The sequence below is a fragment of the Neoarius graeffei genome, chromosome 22 (genome assembly GCF_027579695.1).
Source record: "Neoarius graeffei isolate fNeoGra1 chromosome 22, fNeoGra1.pri, whole genome shotgun sequence".
In the NCBI taxonomy this organism is placed as follows: domain Eukaryota; kingdom Metazoa; phylum Chordata; class Actinopteri; order Siluriformes; family Ariidae; genus Neoarius; species Neoarius graeffei.
In genome coordinates, this window is record NC_083590.1 from 7,124,475 (window position 1) to 7,141,044 (window position 16,570).

At 43.2% G+C, this 16,570-nt stretch overlaps 1 protein-coding gene across 1 annotated transcript in view; it reads right to left on the minus strand.

Moving 5' to 3' along the window:
* Positions 1-2,700: 2,700 nt before the first annotated feature.
* Positions 2,701-16,570, minus strand: part of mgat3a (beta-1,4-mannosyl-glycoprotein 4-beta-N-acetylglucosaminyltransferase a) — a 36,054-nt gene continuing 22,184 nt past the window's right edge. Inside the window, exons 2-3 of the mRNA XM_060904284.1 lie at positions 9,230-9,434; positions 2,701-4,319 (exon numbers count right to left, since the gene is read on the minus strand). Coding sequence (XP_060760267.1) covers positions 3,039-4,319; positions 9,230-9,434 — 1,486 coding nt within the window. The 3' untranslated portion in view covers positions 2,701-3,038. The remainder of the gene's footprint in view (positions 4,320-9,229; positions 9,435-16,570) is intronic.

Sequence of the window (16,570 nt, forward strand, 5' to 3'; positions counted from 1 at the left end):
ACACAGGAGAGAATTGTATTCCTTCAGCAGACTAATTAGTCATATGGTTATTAGTGCATGTCCACAAGCTAAATAAATTTTATTAGCCCCGGGCAATTAACTGTCTGATTATAGATAATTCAAGGTTGTGTTATAATATTTGAGAAAAAAAAAAAATTTTGAAGGTCTTGGTTTCATCTTGGAATTGACTGCATTTTTACTTGGTCCTGTCTCAGTCTCAGACATAGAGGACTTGAGATTTTATTTCAAGACCGGTCAAGACCACAACTGCAGGGATTTCACTAAATTATCTGATTTATTTGTTAACATCATGACTGTGATTGGATGTAAAATTTCTTGCTTCAAATGCAACCAATAAAGTGACTCATTACTAATTAAAGTTTTTTCTTCCTGGTAACGGCTGTCACCCCTCCCCCACACCTTCACACACACTGGTCTGGTCCTGGTCTTGACTCGGTCTCGTCCTGCCTTAGTCTTAGTCTTGACTTGATTGCAACCCCTCAAAGGTTTTGTCTTGTTCTGGTCTTGATACACTCTGGTCTTAGTTATGACTTGGCTTCAGTTTAGGTGGTCTTGACTACAACTCGACTACCAGAACATCAAGGATGTAGGAGCTCATCTGGCCTGCCATCAAAACACCTATGATGACCAAAACATCAAACAGAACTGAAATGTGACAATGTGAGAGAGGCCCAACCTCCACGACAAACTGTTTACAACAGGAACATCAACAAAGGACTAAATTTTGTTCCCCGAGGGAAGATTGACCAAAAACATCAATCAGAACTGAATTCCCATGATAAATAAGACTACGTTCAGACTGCACCCTGAAACGACCCATATCTGATTTTTTTGCCCATATGCGACCTGTATCCGATTTGTTATTGACAATCTGAACGACACAGATCCAATTTTTTCACATGCGACCCAGGCCGCTTGGATATGTGGTCCTAATTCCGATGCATATCCGTTATTTTCACATGCGACTGCAGTCTGACCGGACAGGTCACATTCATGCGACCTACACGTCATCAACAAGAGACAAACGTCACTATTCTGCGTTGGCTAATCCCGCGTCTTTGGTGGAAAACAACAACATTTGTACAGTTTTCAGAATTTAAATAGACTTTTATAGAATTGATCAAGCTAATGGTGGATTTGGTAGGGACCTGGATGTTAAATCATCCTGTATTACAAGATTATAAGATTGTTCTGGAAATTTCCAGTAATTTGACACCTTCGGTCTCATTAGTCTGCTGCCCACATTAATCAGATTATTGTGTGAGTTCTGCCGCCACCACAAAAACCACATCGCCAGGTCTCGCCTCATCTCCATGCTTTACTTGCAAACTTGAAGAGTGCGCTTTTTTTTGTTTACGTATTACGTAGATGTGCTTATTACGTGTCAATTTGCGCATGCGGGACACTTTTGAGTCGTTTTCTATTCATATTGGAGATCGCAACCAAGTCTCATATAATTGGTAATGTGAACGGCCTAACAAAAAAATCGGATTTCACAACAAATCGGATATGGGTCGTTTCAGGTTGCAGTCTGAACGTAGTGTAAGAGAGGACATACAATTCTAGTCAGAAGAAAATTTAATTTGAACTAATTACTAATTTGTTAGCAAAGAATTGACAATACAGTGACCAAGTGTTGTGCAGAAGGTTGAGTTCTTTAAAATAAAACAATCAGAACTGAAATCCAGTGAGAACTGAGGGAGGAGACACAATTTAACTGAAAATAAATAAAGTTGAAAACAAATTGTTTAGAACAGGAAAATCAACAACCAACCAACCAAGTTTTGTGCCTCAAGGGAAGATTGAACCAAAACATTGAGCAGAACTGAAATTGGGTGAGAAATGAGAGAGGAGATACAATTCTAGTGAGTGCCCAGGAAAATTTGTTAATTTGGCCTAATTACTAACTTGTTAGCAAAAAATTTTGACAAAACAATGACCAAGTTTTGTGTGAAGTGACGAGTTCTTTCAAACAAAACAATCGGAATGGAAATCCGTGGAGAACTGACAGAGGAGATATGATTTAACTGAATTGTGGATGACAGACGATGCCTTATGGCCAGATGTGCTAATAAGGAAGCTATAGAAGAAGTTAACTAACTAATAGCCAGTTATTTTTGCTGAGATGCTTCCTGATTAGCTGGTTATCCATCAGCTTAAAAGCATCAGTTTAATATCACCAAAGTTAATGACCAGCAGTGGGTTTCCCAAAAGCCTCTTAACATGAAGAGCATCTTAACTAGGAAAGAAAGCAGTCATTGTGCTGCTCACTCTACCATTTAATGATAATCTTTGTGCTGCAATGCTTTGGGGAAACTTAGACCTGTTTATTAATTAACACAGGGCAGATGATGAATTATCTAATCATTAAGTTATTAATGTTATTCATGTTCATTGGGTTAAAGTTCTTCTGAGTTGTTCTGCACTGGAACCATTTTGTGGCTCATGCAGAATATTTTACAAAATAAAGAACAAACATGAAGTTAGACTAAAACATTTAGATATGCATGAGAGCTTACAAGCAGCAGTATATCATCTGCATATGGGAGGCAATACATTCCATAAGGACACCTTTAGTTTGTGATTCTGATTCTGGTTACAATAAAGTTAGTCCTGATATGAGATTCAATCTGAAGACCATGTTCTCACTTCCTGTGTGTATTGCTTTCAAAATAGTGGAAGAACTGGATATATTTATTCACTATCTGGAAAATACTGACACTCCAACTGGAAGAAATGTGAGAAAAGGTTTTGTTGCATCTCCATAGTTGGGATATTGGAAGTGTTTTGATTGTATTCTCAAGTTAGAATCCACTGTTGGAGTCCTCCAGCATGATGACTCTGACTAGCTTTCATTTACTTTTAAAAATATTGTGTTCCCATTTTCAGGATCAGTGTTTCAGTAATAAAGCATCAAAGTACCAACAAAATAAAATGACTTTGCAGGGTTCAATTACTTGACCAAAGATAAATTCCAGCCATCAGGTAGACATGATGTCATGTTTTGCTGCTCATTTTTACTCTTTAGCATATGGATTCTCTAGTAAATAGCGATACTTCTCATAATTATCCAGCAGATATTTGGGAGCAAACAAGTGCTCTTTAGGGTCTGTTTGAGGATAGCTTGAGACTGACCCATCAAACCAGCCACCAGTTCGTATTAACTCCCGAATGTAACTCAGTTTCCGCTTCTCCTCAAAGTCCCCCCAGCGAGGAAAATCTCCATTTTGTGCAGAAATCAGTTTATAATAAATTCCATCTGGTGTGAAGCACCATGAACAATGCCATCCTGCATAGTGAACCGGGCTTCCGATAGACCAGGGCATTAGAACCTGTCCTGACGTCTTTTCATACTCCCGGAAACCTGGCATGGTGTAATAATTCCGTCGTCGTAACAGAATCCCGTCCCCTTTATAGACCATAAGAAGCATGCGTATGGTGCATCCGGATAAAACGTCCAACGTTCCCAGCTGCCTCCAGTAAAATCCATACAAGGACTTCCGCATGTGAATCCCGAATGGTTCTGTCCAACCATCATAGAATTTGAGGAAAAGAATTCCTTCCCGAAGTGGAATCTCATCTGCATCATCCAGAAGGAACACATCATCAGATCTCAGACCCTGAACCCTTTGCAACCCACTTTTGGACAAGAAGGTACGCAGGTAGTCATCTGCAATCCAGCCGTTGGTGCGGCCGCCTTTGGGGAAATGGTCCAGAAGGATGTAAATGATTTTGTGCTTTATGTAATTGAAAGTTCCATTGAGGAGGAGATGAAGTAAAGTCAGGGGTTTCGCATCACCATAGGCAGTGTAGCTTGACTCGCACACCAGAAAGACATCCACGGCATCTGCTAGTTCATGAAATCTAGCATGCAGCATGTCAAACTCGTGATTGATGTTGATAGCATTTATAATTCGACGTGGAACCTTCCTAGGCTTCAGGTGTGATTTGGTGGGAAGATTTGAGTGTTGCACCACTGTTGGAATGCCACAGTTGGGGCCATGCCAACCTTGGCGGCAAACACAATTTGACACTTTCTTCGCCAAAATGACTGCATGATCTTGTGGAATGGTTTCATTTTTCCCATGGTGCTCCAATAGCACACTTTGAGGTTCACCAACCAAGGCATCTTCAGGTGGATTTGATTCCATTTCGGTCCCTTCAATGAAGCACATCATTCCTGTCTCAGTGTGGATGAAGTAGGATTTGGGATCATCTTGCAGAATGTATTTTCGTTGATGAAATTCTTCATGTGGACCTGAGAGGTTTAGCCGGAGCAAATATTCTTCTGCTGGGTTCTGGAAAAATACGAAAAACCCACACCAGTGAATATTCAAAGTCTTTGAATGTCTAGCAGAAAATCAAGGAGAAAATTCTCAAGATATTTTACCATGCTTCCGAGGTGCTTCAGGAATTCACCTTGTCTAGGAAACACCACAGGCCTAATCGGATTGATGGACAATTTCAATAGATGTAGTATTGTACAGAAGATCCAGATTTCTCACACAACTAATGATATATGTCCATCATCTAAAAAAAATCCTCTAGACACAATCTTTTTGTGGTTAAAAGATCATTTTAGATCAAAGGTGCCTTTTCAATTGTTTTAATGTTAGAAAATCAGAAGAAGAAGAAGCCACCTGATTTTGGAGCACAGAAAACAATGATAACAAACCAAGGCACAAACTACAGCATTTATTTCCTTTATTTTGCTAAAATAAACTTCCTTTATTTTAACTGTGGATGTTTTATGATTTATAAGTATGATCTGTTTTTAAGTGGAGTTTTTAACACATCTGGAAAAAGAAATGTGGAAAGTAAAACTGGTCCAATGAAGATAATTACACATCCTGGACACATTTCAGTTGCCAGAAGCCCTTCGGGTTCTTCAGTGGTCCTAAAGGGGGAATGTTCTATCTTGAACAGCATTTCCCGAGTAGAAAGGTTTGCAAGTGGAATACTTTTAGGAGGCTAAGTACACTTGGTACACTGTCAAAAATAAACCAAAGAAAGTACTTTCCTTGTTGTTAGAGTGGTACCATCAAATGTCAATCTTTTATTCCTTTATTAATTATCTTTTGGGTGGCACGGTGGTGTAGTGGTTAGCACTGTTGCATCACAGCAAGAAGGTCCTGGGTTTGAGCCCAGCAGCCGGCGAGGGCCTTTCTGTGTGGAGTTTGCATGTTCTCCCTGTGTCTGCATGGGTTTCCTCTGGGTGCTCCGGTTTCCCCCACAGTCCAAAGACATGCAGGTTAGGATAATTGGTGGCTCTAAATTGACTGTAGGTGTGAATGGCTGTTTGTCTCTGTGTCAGCCCCAGGCACGTGCACACATAGGGCTTTAGGGGTGCTTGAGCCCCTGCCCTTTTTGCCTCGAATTAAATGTTGCCCTTTTAAAATAATAATAATAATAATCCTAATAATAAATAATACAGTCCTGTTAGAAGTTTAAAACAACGGCGGTACAAAAACTCCATGGCAATCTACCAATTTTCTTGTAATCCGGGGTGGTTGTGTGCGTTGAGCTGCCGCTTCTCTGTCCATTGCTGCTCCGCTCGAGCACGGCCAGAGAGAGGGCGCACGTGGACAGAGAGAGGGGGCGCGCGGCTAGAGAGAGGGGGCGTGCGGACTGAGTGAGAGGGAAGAAGCCGCTGCGCGCGCTGCCACAATGATAACAGAGGAGACAGACAGTGAGGCAGCTTGAACATGTGAGTTATGGTCTAACAGTTCGCCCTTTCAAACTGTATGTACATGACATTTGGGCGTTTGTAGGGCTACTGACATTTGTGCGAGTAATTTAAGTCTCTGTAGTTTAATAATCTGCTTGTTAACTGACGTGACCTGACCTGTTACTGTTCACAATCGATTGCCTCAGCCGTGCTTCGGTCTACATGCAAGTATCATATATCGTCGGGAATCTTACATTCTCCTCTTGTGTATATATAACTAGTCGTCGACCTCTTCCACAACGTGCTTAAATCAAATGTGGGTTATGTTTCAGAAAAAAACAAAAGCTTGTGAAAAATGTACTCAGAAGCCTATGCAAAGAAGAGAGGCTCTCTGATCTCCTTCTCCTCTCGATTGAAAAAGACATACCCATAAATCACAATGAGGTCATTAATATCTACAGGGACATGGCCCCCAGAAGGTTACTGCTTTAAGGCCCCTGGAATGTTAGGCTTCTATCTTATGAGAGGAAGGACTGATTTTTATCATTTTGTCCACTGGGCTATTTACTTATTTGTTCAAAGTTCAGGTTTCACTGTTCAATGTGAAATCTTTAACAATAAAAAAGCCTAATAATGCACCACTGTTTTATTGCTTTGCATGTCTTCCAAGCCTATGATAATGTGAGTGACAATTTTGCTGACACAAAAGAAATGGAAATTGCATATCACTTTCACCAACACAGGACACATAGCTAAGTACTTACCTTCCTATTAGTACGTTAATTTTAATTCTACATTTCCATATTTTGGAAAGGACCGGGACAAAAAATCATGCACTTGCTGCCCTTTTTCTGACTTTGAGCCCCTGCCCCTCTATAATCCTGTGCACGTCCCTGGTCAGCCCTGTGATGACCTGGTGACTTGTCCAGGGTGTACCCCGCCTCTCGCCCATAATCAGCTGGGATAGGATCCAGCTTGCCTGTGACCCTGTAGAACAGGATAAGCAGCTACAGATAACGGATGGAGGGATGGATAATTATCTTTTACCAGGTGAGGTGCATGTGGTGTTCCTAGGCTTGTAGTACTTGAGTCCGACTCGTGCCCTAATTTTAAGGACTTGTGACTTGACTTGGACTTGAGCACTGATGACTTGGACTCGGACTCGTGCATTAACTGCATTCAGACTTGTAAATTGGAGACGAGGACTCAGGTTTTTTTGTTATTTTTTGTAACATGCCATAATAATTTGGTGTAAGATATTTATAGCTACATTAATTTTTATACTAATTTTGTGCAAGAGAATGCACATTCACCTGTTCATACGTCATGTTCAGGAACAAACTAATGTTAATGGCACTAAAATGCCTGGAGAGAACGCTGCTAGGATTGTCCGCTTTGCTTATACAGACTTCTCGTGCAGTGGGAAAAAATGCACTGCTATGTGTTCCATATGTAGAACTATCGAGGAGACGACGGGGACAACCTCGAACTTCAATCACCATTTGGCCAGACTCCATCCAGAGAAGGAAGTGACACGCTATGTTCATTGCTCTGTTGATAGCAGGGCTTGCTGAGCAATGAACTCACGAGTGTTAACCCTCTCTCATGTTATTTGCCCTGTTGATAGTGGGCGGGGCTTGCTAAGTGATGAACAAGCTTTTTATCTGTAGTCTATTAACTAAAATGGGGCAGTTGAGTAGTAACGTTAGTCCAACACAGTAGCAGAGATGCTTTCACATAAAGGCAGCAACAGCCACCATCAAATGGTGTGGTTGGAGTCTTGTTCTTGGACTCGACTCAGGCCCACTTTACACGGGGACGGTATAAAACAAAAACGCAAAAGTCCGTTTTCGTTCTCACTTTTTTCCGCGTCTACACGACCATTTTCAAGGAGGAAATCTGCGTCTATACGGTGACGCATAAATGTCTCCGCTATGTCTGCACGCATGCGCAACGTCTTCTGTCTTGTCTGATCTGCACATCTGCGCTGCTGTTCTGTCAAGTTATCCTACCAAGTCTACTACGCATGCGCGAAATCCAGGAGGGTAGGAAAATTCAACAGTAGTTTTGTCCCACCGATCAGCTGGGCTGATAGAAAATCGGTGAGAATTTCACGCATTTGCCGATTTTTATGTTTTGTGCGTATTGGTCGAGTCTTTGGCCGAGTCAAATAATTTGTAATGACTTGTTTTGAATAATAAAACGGTCTGTATGAGAACTTGCTAGGATAACTTTACAGAACACCGGTCCGGCTGAGGTACTGTAGTGCTCGAGGGAGGAGCAGGAGCAAAGCGAAACTCTTTTAATCTGCCTTTATTAAGTAACACTCACTCTTGTTTCGGTGAAGAAGAGAAAAGGCAGTGTCCATCTCAGCAAAATAAATCCGTTCGGCTGCTAGTTTTGTTTTCAGTCTCGGGTTTATTTTTATTTTTTATTTTTTTTGTTTATTTAGTAAACCAATGTATATACATGATATAATAAATACAATATGGAAAATATACACTAGTTGTACATGGATAACGCAAGAAAGTTTAAAACTTATTTCCATTGCGGTCCATATGAATGATGACATGATGGCGGGTAAATACTAATTATACATTAATCACATATAATTATCACATATACATATTAAATTAATTAATACTGAGTATGTATGAAAATTTATTTTTAAAAAAATGGTTTCACGAGCGGCTTGAATAGGCGGCACGCGCGTGCACGCACACGCGTGTGCGCGCGTGCGTGTGTGTGTAACTTGGCGACACCAAACTGAGGAGCTCCAGCTGGGCGGGTGAGCAGGAAAACACATCTACTGCATTAAAACACAGAGCAGCTTGAAGGTCCGTTGGATCGATGTAATCAGACATGCTCTTACTTTTTTACTTACTTTCTTACTTCCCGGGCTGGCATGTGCAGTATATGACATATGTATGACGTAAACGCGTACCCGACGTGAGCAGATCCGAGCAGTGTTTCGCGTATTGGGTAGTTTAGATGGATATGCAACGGGGGCCGTTTTTAACTTATCCACTCTGGAAGGCGTTTTCAATTTTATCCGTTTTTCAGCCTCGGAAACGCCGTCCTCGTGTAAACGAAAGGCACTTCTGATAAAATATTTAATCGTTTTTACCCGACAGCGTCCTCGTGTAAACGGGCCCTCAGATCAATAGTGGACTCGACTTGAAATTTTTTTTAATGACTTGGACTTGACTCAAACTTGAACACTGGGAACTCAAGACTGGACTTGGACTGGAGGTTTAGTGACTCTACTATAAAACTGGGTGTATCTTTAACTATTAAAACTTTAAAGGTCTAATTATATGCTTTAAGTTATTTTTAAAGGTAAATTATATATACTAAAGACACAAAGGTGTACCCTTGATGGTATCTCACAAGCAACAATGAAAAGTACAGTCTAGTTCCTGTATCTCTGAGAATTTTGAGCAACGCATGATTCTTTTTGATTCTGTCAAGAGAAATTTACTTTTTTCTTACAGTGAGTCTGATTTTTATCTTCTCACGATTTGTCTGCAGCTTTATTACCTTTGGCTTATACGTGTCAGGAAGGAGATATCCAGTGGGTGTGTCTTGCCAGAGGAGACCGCTGAATCCTGACAGTCGTGAGCTGTAGGTGGACAGTCTCAGCAGCAGAGTTTCCTGATGGAGAGTTTTATAGCAATACAACAGAGAGAGGAAACAAACTCCAGCTGTGCAGAGCAGGAAGCGCCGGTGCCTTCTCACTTTCATCCTGAGAGAGACCCAGAGAGAGAGAGAGAGAGAGAAAGCTCACAAACAAGACACTAGACTGTATACTTCACTCCTCTTTACCATGTATGTTGCCTGTAAAGAACTTGCTTAAAAAAATGCCAAAAATCCAAATCAACGCCACACATCTCTCCTGAGCAGAGTTGTACAGAGTTTCCAGTTCGGTATTTCTTCTTGTTCTTGGTTTCTGTTCTTGGTGGTTCCTGACACCAAGCTCTCACTCAGCCCTAGCTCTCACTCAGCCCTATAATCAAATGAAGCTTTGCCCTGCAGTATGACACCGTCTCACATCGCTGCACTCATCTCACACCACCGCATTCTGACATTACCCCAGTAACACTATTTAGCAACTAACCCAATTCTCCCATTAACACACCTCGGTTTATTTCATGACCAGGAAAGAAAACAGGATACCTTTGTGTTTTATAGCTACGGGAACAAATGTGACTAGATTGGGAATACCACTTGTTTAACCATACAGAACTTCTCAATTACTGCTTTACAACCAACAGGGGACGGGTTCTGTTCTTATTCACGTATTAACTTCTGAACCTTTCAGAGAATTTTGACCAAAAATAAATTGATTCAGAACCTGAAAGGTTGTTTCCCAGCTCAAACCAAAATATAGCTGGTTTTCCCAGTGCAAACTGTAATGACATCTGTGGACATAGCCAGATCCTCCCCAGAATACCAAATGCCTACCAAGACACTATGAAACAAATGGGATACAAAGCTAAATTACCTATCAAAGTAATCTGTCTAGGGGTTTTAAACTAACAGTTAGCTAGGACCTGGATGTAACTTGTAATGGCTGGCATGATGTTTGCCACTAAAGTTGAAAGGCCACAGGAGAGCAGCTTACTGCAAGTGCCAACAAATGCGCACTCGCTACGACAAGTGGCCAGCCAAAGCTCCGGCGGTTCTCACAGTTCAAGTTTTATTTGTGTAGATGACAATAATCCAAAATGAAACAAAGTCCTCAGGGCCTACTTCCAGACACATGCAGTCAGCTTGGGAAAGCTGCCATCTCAGAGAACGCCACCCAGTATGGTCACCTGTTTCCTTTTTGAAGGTGGCGCGTCACACATGCCCACTAATCAGCTGACGCTCCCACAGCCTTCCCAATCATCAGTGTGTGTGTCTTTCCCTGACTGACATGCTTCATAACAGTGTGTCATTAGTTTGGAGAAGAAGTGGAGAACGCAAAGGAAAATTATACATCTTATTGATGTAATGGATGCCTTGGTCCTCTACTCTGTTCCTTTTACATCTTCTGCTAAATCACAAATTCAGCTCATATGATTTCAGTAACGTAAGTGCAAAACTGTACACTCTCCTTGCTTTCTTTGAGAAAAAGTGTGTTTATTTAATTGCAACCTGACCTTTTTTTGTCTTGTTAAAGTCTACAGAGAGAAGAAAGAGAGCCTGCTGAAGGAACGACTGTTTATAGCCGCTTTTGTGGTTGTTACTATAAACTATAAAAACAAGCATGACACTGAGATAGTGTGAATTTATTGTGAAATTCATTAAAAATGTTTATAATTAATGCCACAATCACCTACAGTAAAAGACAACTTTCCCTTGTGTGTGTGTGTGTGTGTGTGTGTGTATTTACTACATATTGAGGACCAGAATACATTTTTTGGGAAGTGAGGACATTTTGTCTGGTCCTCACTTCTCCAAAGAACTGTCTGAGGGTGAAGACTGAAGGCCTCTGCATGCTCTTGCGACAAGGCTTTCGCAGACAGCTTTTCGCAGACAGTTGTAATTTATTGTTGAGCTGGGAGTTATAGGCGTGCACGATGTTATTCACCGGCACAACACAAGGGGGCGCGAAGTCGCTAGGAGTAGTTGGTGGGTGTGGTTAGTGGAGTGTTAATCCTCCGGTTACTTATAATGACTAGAACTGGAGTCGTATAGATGTACGTACTTCCTCAATCAACCGCTCTTCATGCTGCTCCATCTTCGCTCATGTTTTTAAAAATGCCGGTTGTGAAAACAAAACAAACTGGGAAAGTAGTGAAGCGGAAGTGCGTGTACAGCGGATGTAGAGTGGACCAATCAGAGCCCTCTTGTCTGCGACGCTGTCTGCGAGGCTTCTGCGGTGGTCACAATTTTTGGGAGGTGTGCGCAGAGCGTCTGCGAAGGTGGGGGGGCTACGCAGACACTATCTGCGACACCGTCTGCGAGGACTGGGTTGTCAGCATAAATTGGCCTTGAGTTTTAGTAGTCAGGTTAGAATGAGGTTTCAATTAGGGTTGGGGTGGGGTTAGGGTTAGGATAAAGGGTTAGGGGTGAGGTTATTGTTGGGGTGGAGTTAGGACAATGGATTAGGGTTATGAGTAGGGTTGGGGTGGGGTTATGGGTAGGGTTAGGATAAGTGGTTAGGTTTAAAGGTCCCATGGCATGGTGGTTTGTTGATGCTTTAAACAGGCTCGTGGAGGTTTCCGGATGTTATATCCGCAGCCTTTCTCAAAATGAACCCTCGGCACGTAGATATAGCCTCCTGGGAGAAAGCGCCATTTCAGCGCTTTTCCCAGTGCGTCGTTTTGCTAATGAGAAGCAGGAGGCAGGGAAGGGTAGAGGGTGGGGGCGGGTCTTATCATTAATATTCATGACATGTAAACATGTTACCTCTGATTGGCTAACAGCACTGTGACGCTACCTCCAGTGGGTCAGAACAAGCGAATGTGGGTGTCTTACTATGGCGAGAGAGAAGGAACAAACCGCGAAGGGAAAAATACCGCGCGCTGACATCATTAAGGTGCGACGCGAGGAAATAAAATAAATTCAACAAATGTTTGGGTTTTTACTGAACAAACAAATAAAATGAACGAGTGACTTAAAAAAAGAATGTGGGTGTCTTTGTAAAAACTGTTTTGATTGGCTATTATAACAGAGCATGCTGCATGCTTTTTGGTTTTGTAGCGCAGAGTACCTGGCTAACTGCAGGAAGCGCTTAGCTGCACAGCTAATGTAGCCATTGCAAGGCTAACGTGGCACCGATTTTAAAACACGGCAAAACGACTTAACAGTTATACACTTACTTTTTCGCTGTTTGTGGCTGATGCGGCAGGGATGCTTGGTACGGACCCAGGCTTCAGTGACAGTTGATGTGCAAAACCTGCCCTGTACTGTCCCAAGTTGTGGAAACATTCATCAGGAAAATGCTTCCGACAAACATACACCGTCTTAGGTAGACTCGACGGCGTATTATTGGAGTAAATAAAATTAAGCCACTGCGTCTTCAGGGGCTCTCCCGTCGGCAGTAAAAACAGACTCCTTTCTGTGTTGTCACATCCATGTACAGCGCAACTTCCATGTTTGGTGGCAACTTTTGAGCTGGGCGGGCAATCCATACAGTGGGTGGGAATCCAGAGGGGGGGCGTGGGGATCATCTCCCTTGCTGACGTAGGCAAGGGAAGAGTTTATCAACGCGCCGTTTTGACGCGCCATTCTCAAATGTTGGGCATAGTTTGGTTTACACATTATGAAATTTCTAGCCACTGGGGTGACTTAAGAAGGTCAGAGGAACTCATTTTAACGTTAAAAAACCTCAGAAAGTGAAAATTTCATGCCATGGGGCCTTTAAGATAAGGGGTTTGGGTGAGGTTAGTTTTGGGGTGGGTGGCACAGTGGTGTAATGGCTAGTACAGTTGCCTCACAGCAAGAAGGTTCTGGGTTCGAGCCCAGCGGCCGGTGGGGGCCTTTCTGTGTGGAGTTTGCATGTTCTCCCCGTGTCTGTGTGGGTTTCATCTGGGTGCTCCGGTTTCCCCCACAGTCCAAAGACATGCGGTTAGGTTATGGGATGGCCTTGGGCTGAGGTGCCCTTGAGCAAGGCACCTAACTCCCAACTGCTCCCCGGGCGCTGTTAGCATGGCTGCCCACTACTCTGGGTATGTGTGTGTGCTCATTGCTCATGTGTGTGTGCATGTGTGTGTTTTAATGCTTCAGATGGGTTAAATGCAAAGAGGAATTTCCCAAGTGTGTGATGAATAAAGTTGTTCTTCATCTTCTTCTTCTTAGGGTTTGGGTAGGGGTAGGGTTAGGGTAGGGGTGGGGTTAGGATAAGGGGTAAGGGTTGGGGTTAGTTTTGGGGTGGGGTTAGGGTTAGGATAAAGGGTTAGGGTTCGAATAAAGGGTTAGGGGTGAGGTTAGTTTTAGGGTAGGCTTAGGCTTAGGGGTGGGGTTAGGGTCAGGGTTAGGATAAGGGGTTAGGGTTAGGGATTTAGCTGTGATGGTTAAGATTAGAGTAAGGGACTAGGGAATGTATTATGTCAATGAGAGTCCTGACAAAGATAGAAGTGTGTGTGTGTGTGTGTGTGTGTGTGTGTGTGTGTGTGTGTTTAGGCATTGGCTACAATGGTGCTTTTCTTCTTCTTCAGGTCCTACCCACTGCTAATTCTCAAATGTCTCACTTCTTACAAAGGTGGTCTCTCTCTCTCTCTCTCTCTCTCTCGCTCACACACACACACACACACACGTTCCCCTGACTGTAAATGGTAAGGGTGTGTTGTTCAAATGCAGAACAGTGTTTGTCACAGAAGTCTGTGATAAAGTGAAAAGTATTTGTCCTGTTTATGTTTTTTTCTATCTTTATAAACTATTTTCATAATTTATTCAACATAATAGTGATTAAAAAATGCTATTACTAGTAACCTTAAAGTGCTAAACAACTTCAGCTAGCCTAGTCAGCTACTAAAGCATAGTTAGCACTGTGCTAATCAGACTCAGTTTGTTTGTTTGTTTGAGAGATGGGGTGAGAGGGGCTTTACCCTTACTCCTGATAGGACTCTACATGTTGACAGATATTGAATCTTCTAATCAAGATCTAAATGAATAAACTATCATGCTCCGCCCTGAACTTCCACTCCGGAGATTACTTATCTCCCAGGTCAGCGCTAATCCGGATCCGGGATGAGAATTCCATCTAGCCTGCACTTCACTTCCTGGTTCTCTCTGCAGTGTATAAATAAGCCGTTCTCAGACCCTGACTTTGCCAGAACATCTCGTTTCGCTATTCTAGCTGTTTCTGTGCCTTTATTGCATTTCATGGTTTTTGCTCAAGCTATTTTTCTAGTTTATGGTTTTTGCACTAAGGGTTTTTTCTAGTTCATGGTTTTTGCAATTAGGGTTTTTTCTTGTTTATGGTTTTTTGCTCTAGTGTTTTTGTCCTTGTCTGTCTCATGTTTTTGTCAAGTTTTTTGTCTCTTTTTACCTGGATTATTTTTGCCATTTGTTTTTGTTCTGTTTTTGCCATGCCCTTTTCCCTGGATTAAAGCACCTTATTTATTGGATTACTGTCTGTGTTCTGCTTGTGGATCCTTATCTCACCACACCTCCACCACCCCTAACAGTACATTCTGGCCAACATGGATCCAGCGGAACTCACCTGTCTGAGAACAGTCATCCAGCAGCAAGGGACTCTCCTCGGGACCCATCAACAAAACCTCCAGCAGATCACCCAGAACCTCACCACCCTGTCCAACTCACTCAATTTCCTCACCACACAGATGCAGCGCTATCAAGCTGTGCCTACCCCTGCCCAGCCGTCTTCTACTTCAGCTCCTCTCTGCAAACCCAGACTTCCAGTGCCTCAGCCCTATGATGGAGAACCAGGTACTTGCAGATCGTTCCTATCTCAATGCTCTTTGATCCTAGAGCTGCAACCTCTGGCCTTCCCCACAGAATGCTCCCGGGTAGCATATACAATCAAGCTCCTCACCAGCAAGGCCAGAGAGTGGGGAACAGCGGTCTGGAACGCCGATGCACCTTTTTGTTCCTGTTTCAAGGATTTCTCCGAGGAAATGAAGCGAACTTTCGAACTGTCAGGCTGGGAGGCAGCTAAAGTGTTCATGGAGCTGTGGCAGGGGTCCCGGTCTACCTCGGACTACGCCATCGAGTTCCGGACGTTGGCTGCATCGTGCGGTTGGAATGAGAGCGCCCAGGTCGACATGTTCCTGCATGGCTTGTCCAACACCATTAAGGATGAACTGGTATCGCGGGAACTGCCATTGGACCTTTCCAGTCTCATGGACCTCGCCAACCGTATCAACGCCCGGTTCCAGCAATGGAGGAGCAAGAAGACCCGCCCCAGCTTCACCTCCTCTCCGCCTCATCCGTCGGACCCATGCAAGTAGACCGGGTACGGGTGTCAGCGGAGGAACGACAGTGCCGGTGGAGCACAGGGGCCTGTTTCTACTGCGGTCAGCGAGGACGCATCTGCCGAGCCTGCCCGCTAAAGGGAACGAGAACACCAGTGAATCAAGGGGCCCTGGTGGGCAACACTCGGAACCAGCCCCCCCGCTGATCAACCGTTACTCCCTGTCATCGTCATCCACGGCAACCAGCATCACCATCTCCAGCCTCTTGTTGATTTGGGGCAGACAGGACCCTGATCTGCTCTGCCACTGCCAAGCATCTGGGAATTCTGCTACTCGCCCTCGATGTCCCTGTCACAGTCCTGACACTCAATGGCACCGGCTTGACCACCATCACCCACCTTACCGCCCCACTCACCTTGAGGATTCCTGGCAACCACTCTGAAACCATCCAACTCCACATCATGAACAACCCCCACGTACCCGTCATTCTAGGATTACCCTGGTCAATGCAGCACAACCCCCACTTAAACTGGGCCGATTCATGGCTTTTGCTCAAGCTATTTTTCTAGTTTAAGGTTTTTCCACTAAGGGTTTTTCTAGTTCATGGTTTTTGTGTTTAGGGTTTTTTCTTGTTTATGGTTTTTTGCTGTAGCGTTTTTGTCCTTGTCTGTCTCGTGTGTGTGTGGGGGGGGGGGGGGGGGTTTGTTGTTGTTGTTTTTTGTCTCTTTTTACCTGGACTATTTTTTGCCATTTGTTTTTTGTTCCGTTTTTGCCACGGCCTTTTCCCTGGATTAAAGCACCTTATTTATTGGATTACTGTCTGTGTTCTGCTTGTGGATCCTTCTCACCACACCTCCACTACCCCTAACATAAACAGTAAAATTACATCCACCTGAGTCCTATAAAAGAGCCCCAGCGTGAAATAACACACTCATTCATTCACTTTATTCCCTGCTGAAAAATCTTCACAATAGCTCGAGTTCATTTCTTCTTCTTTCTCTCATCCTCTCAGACC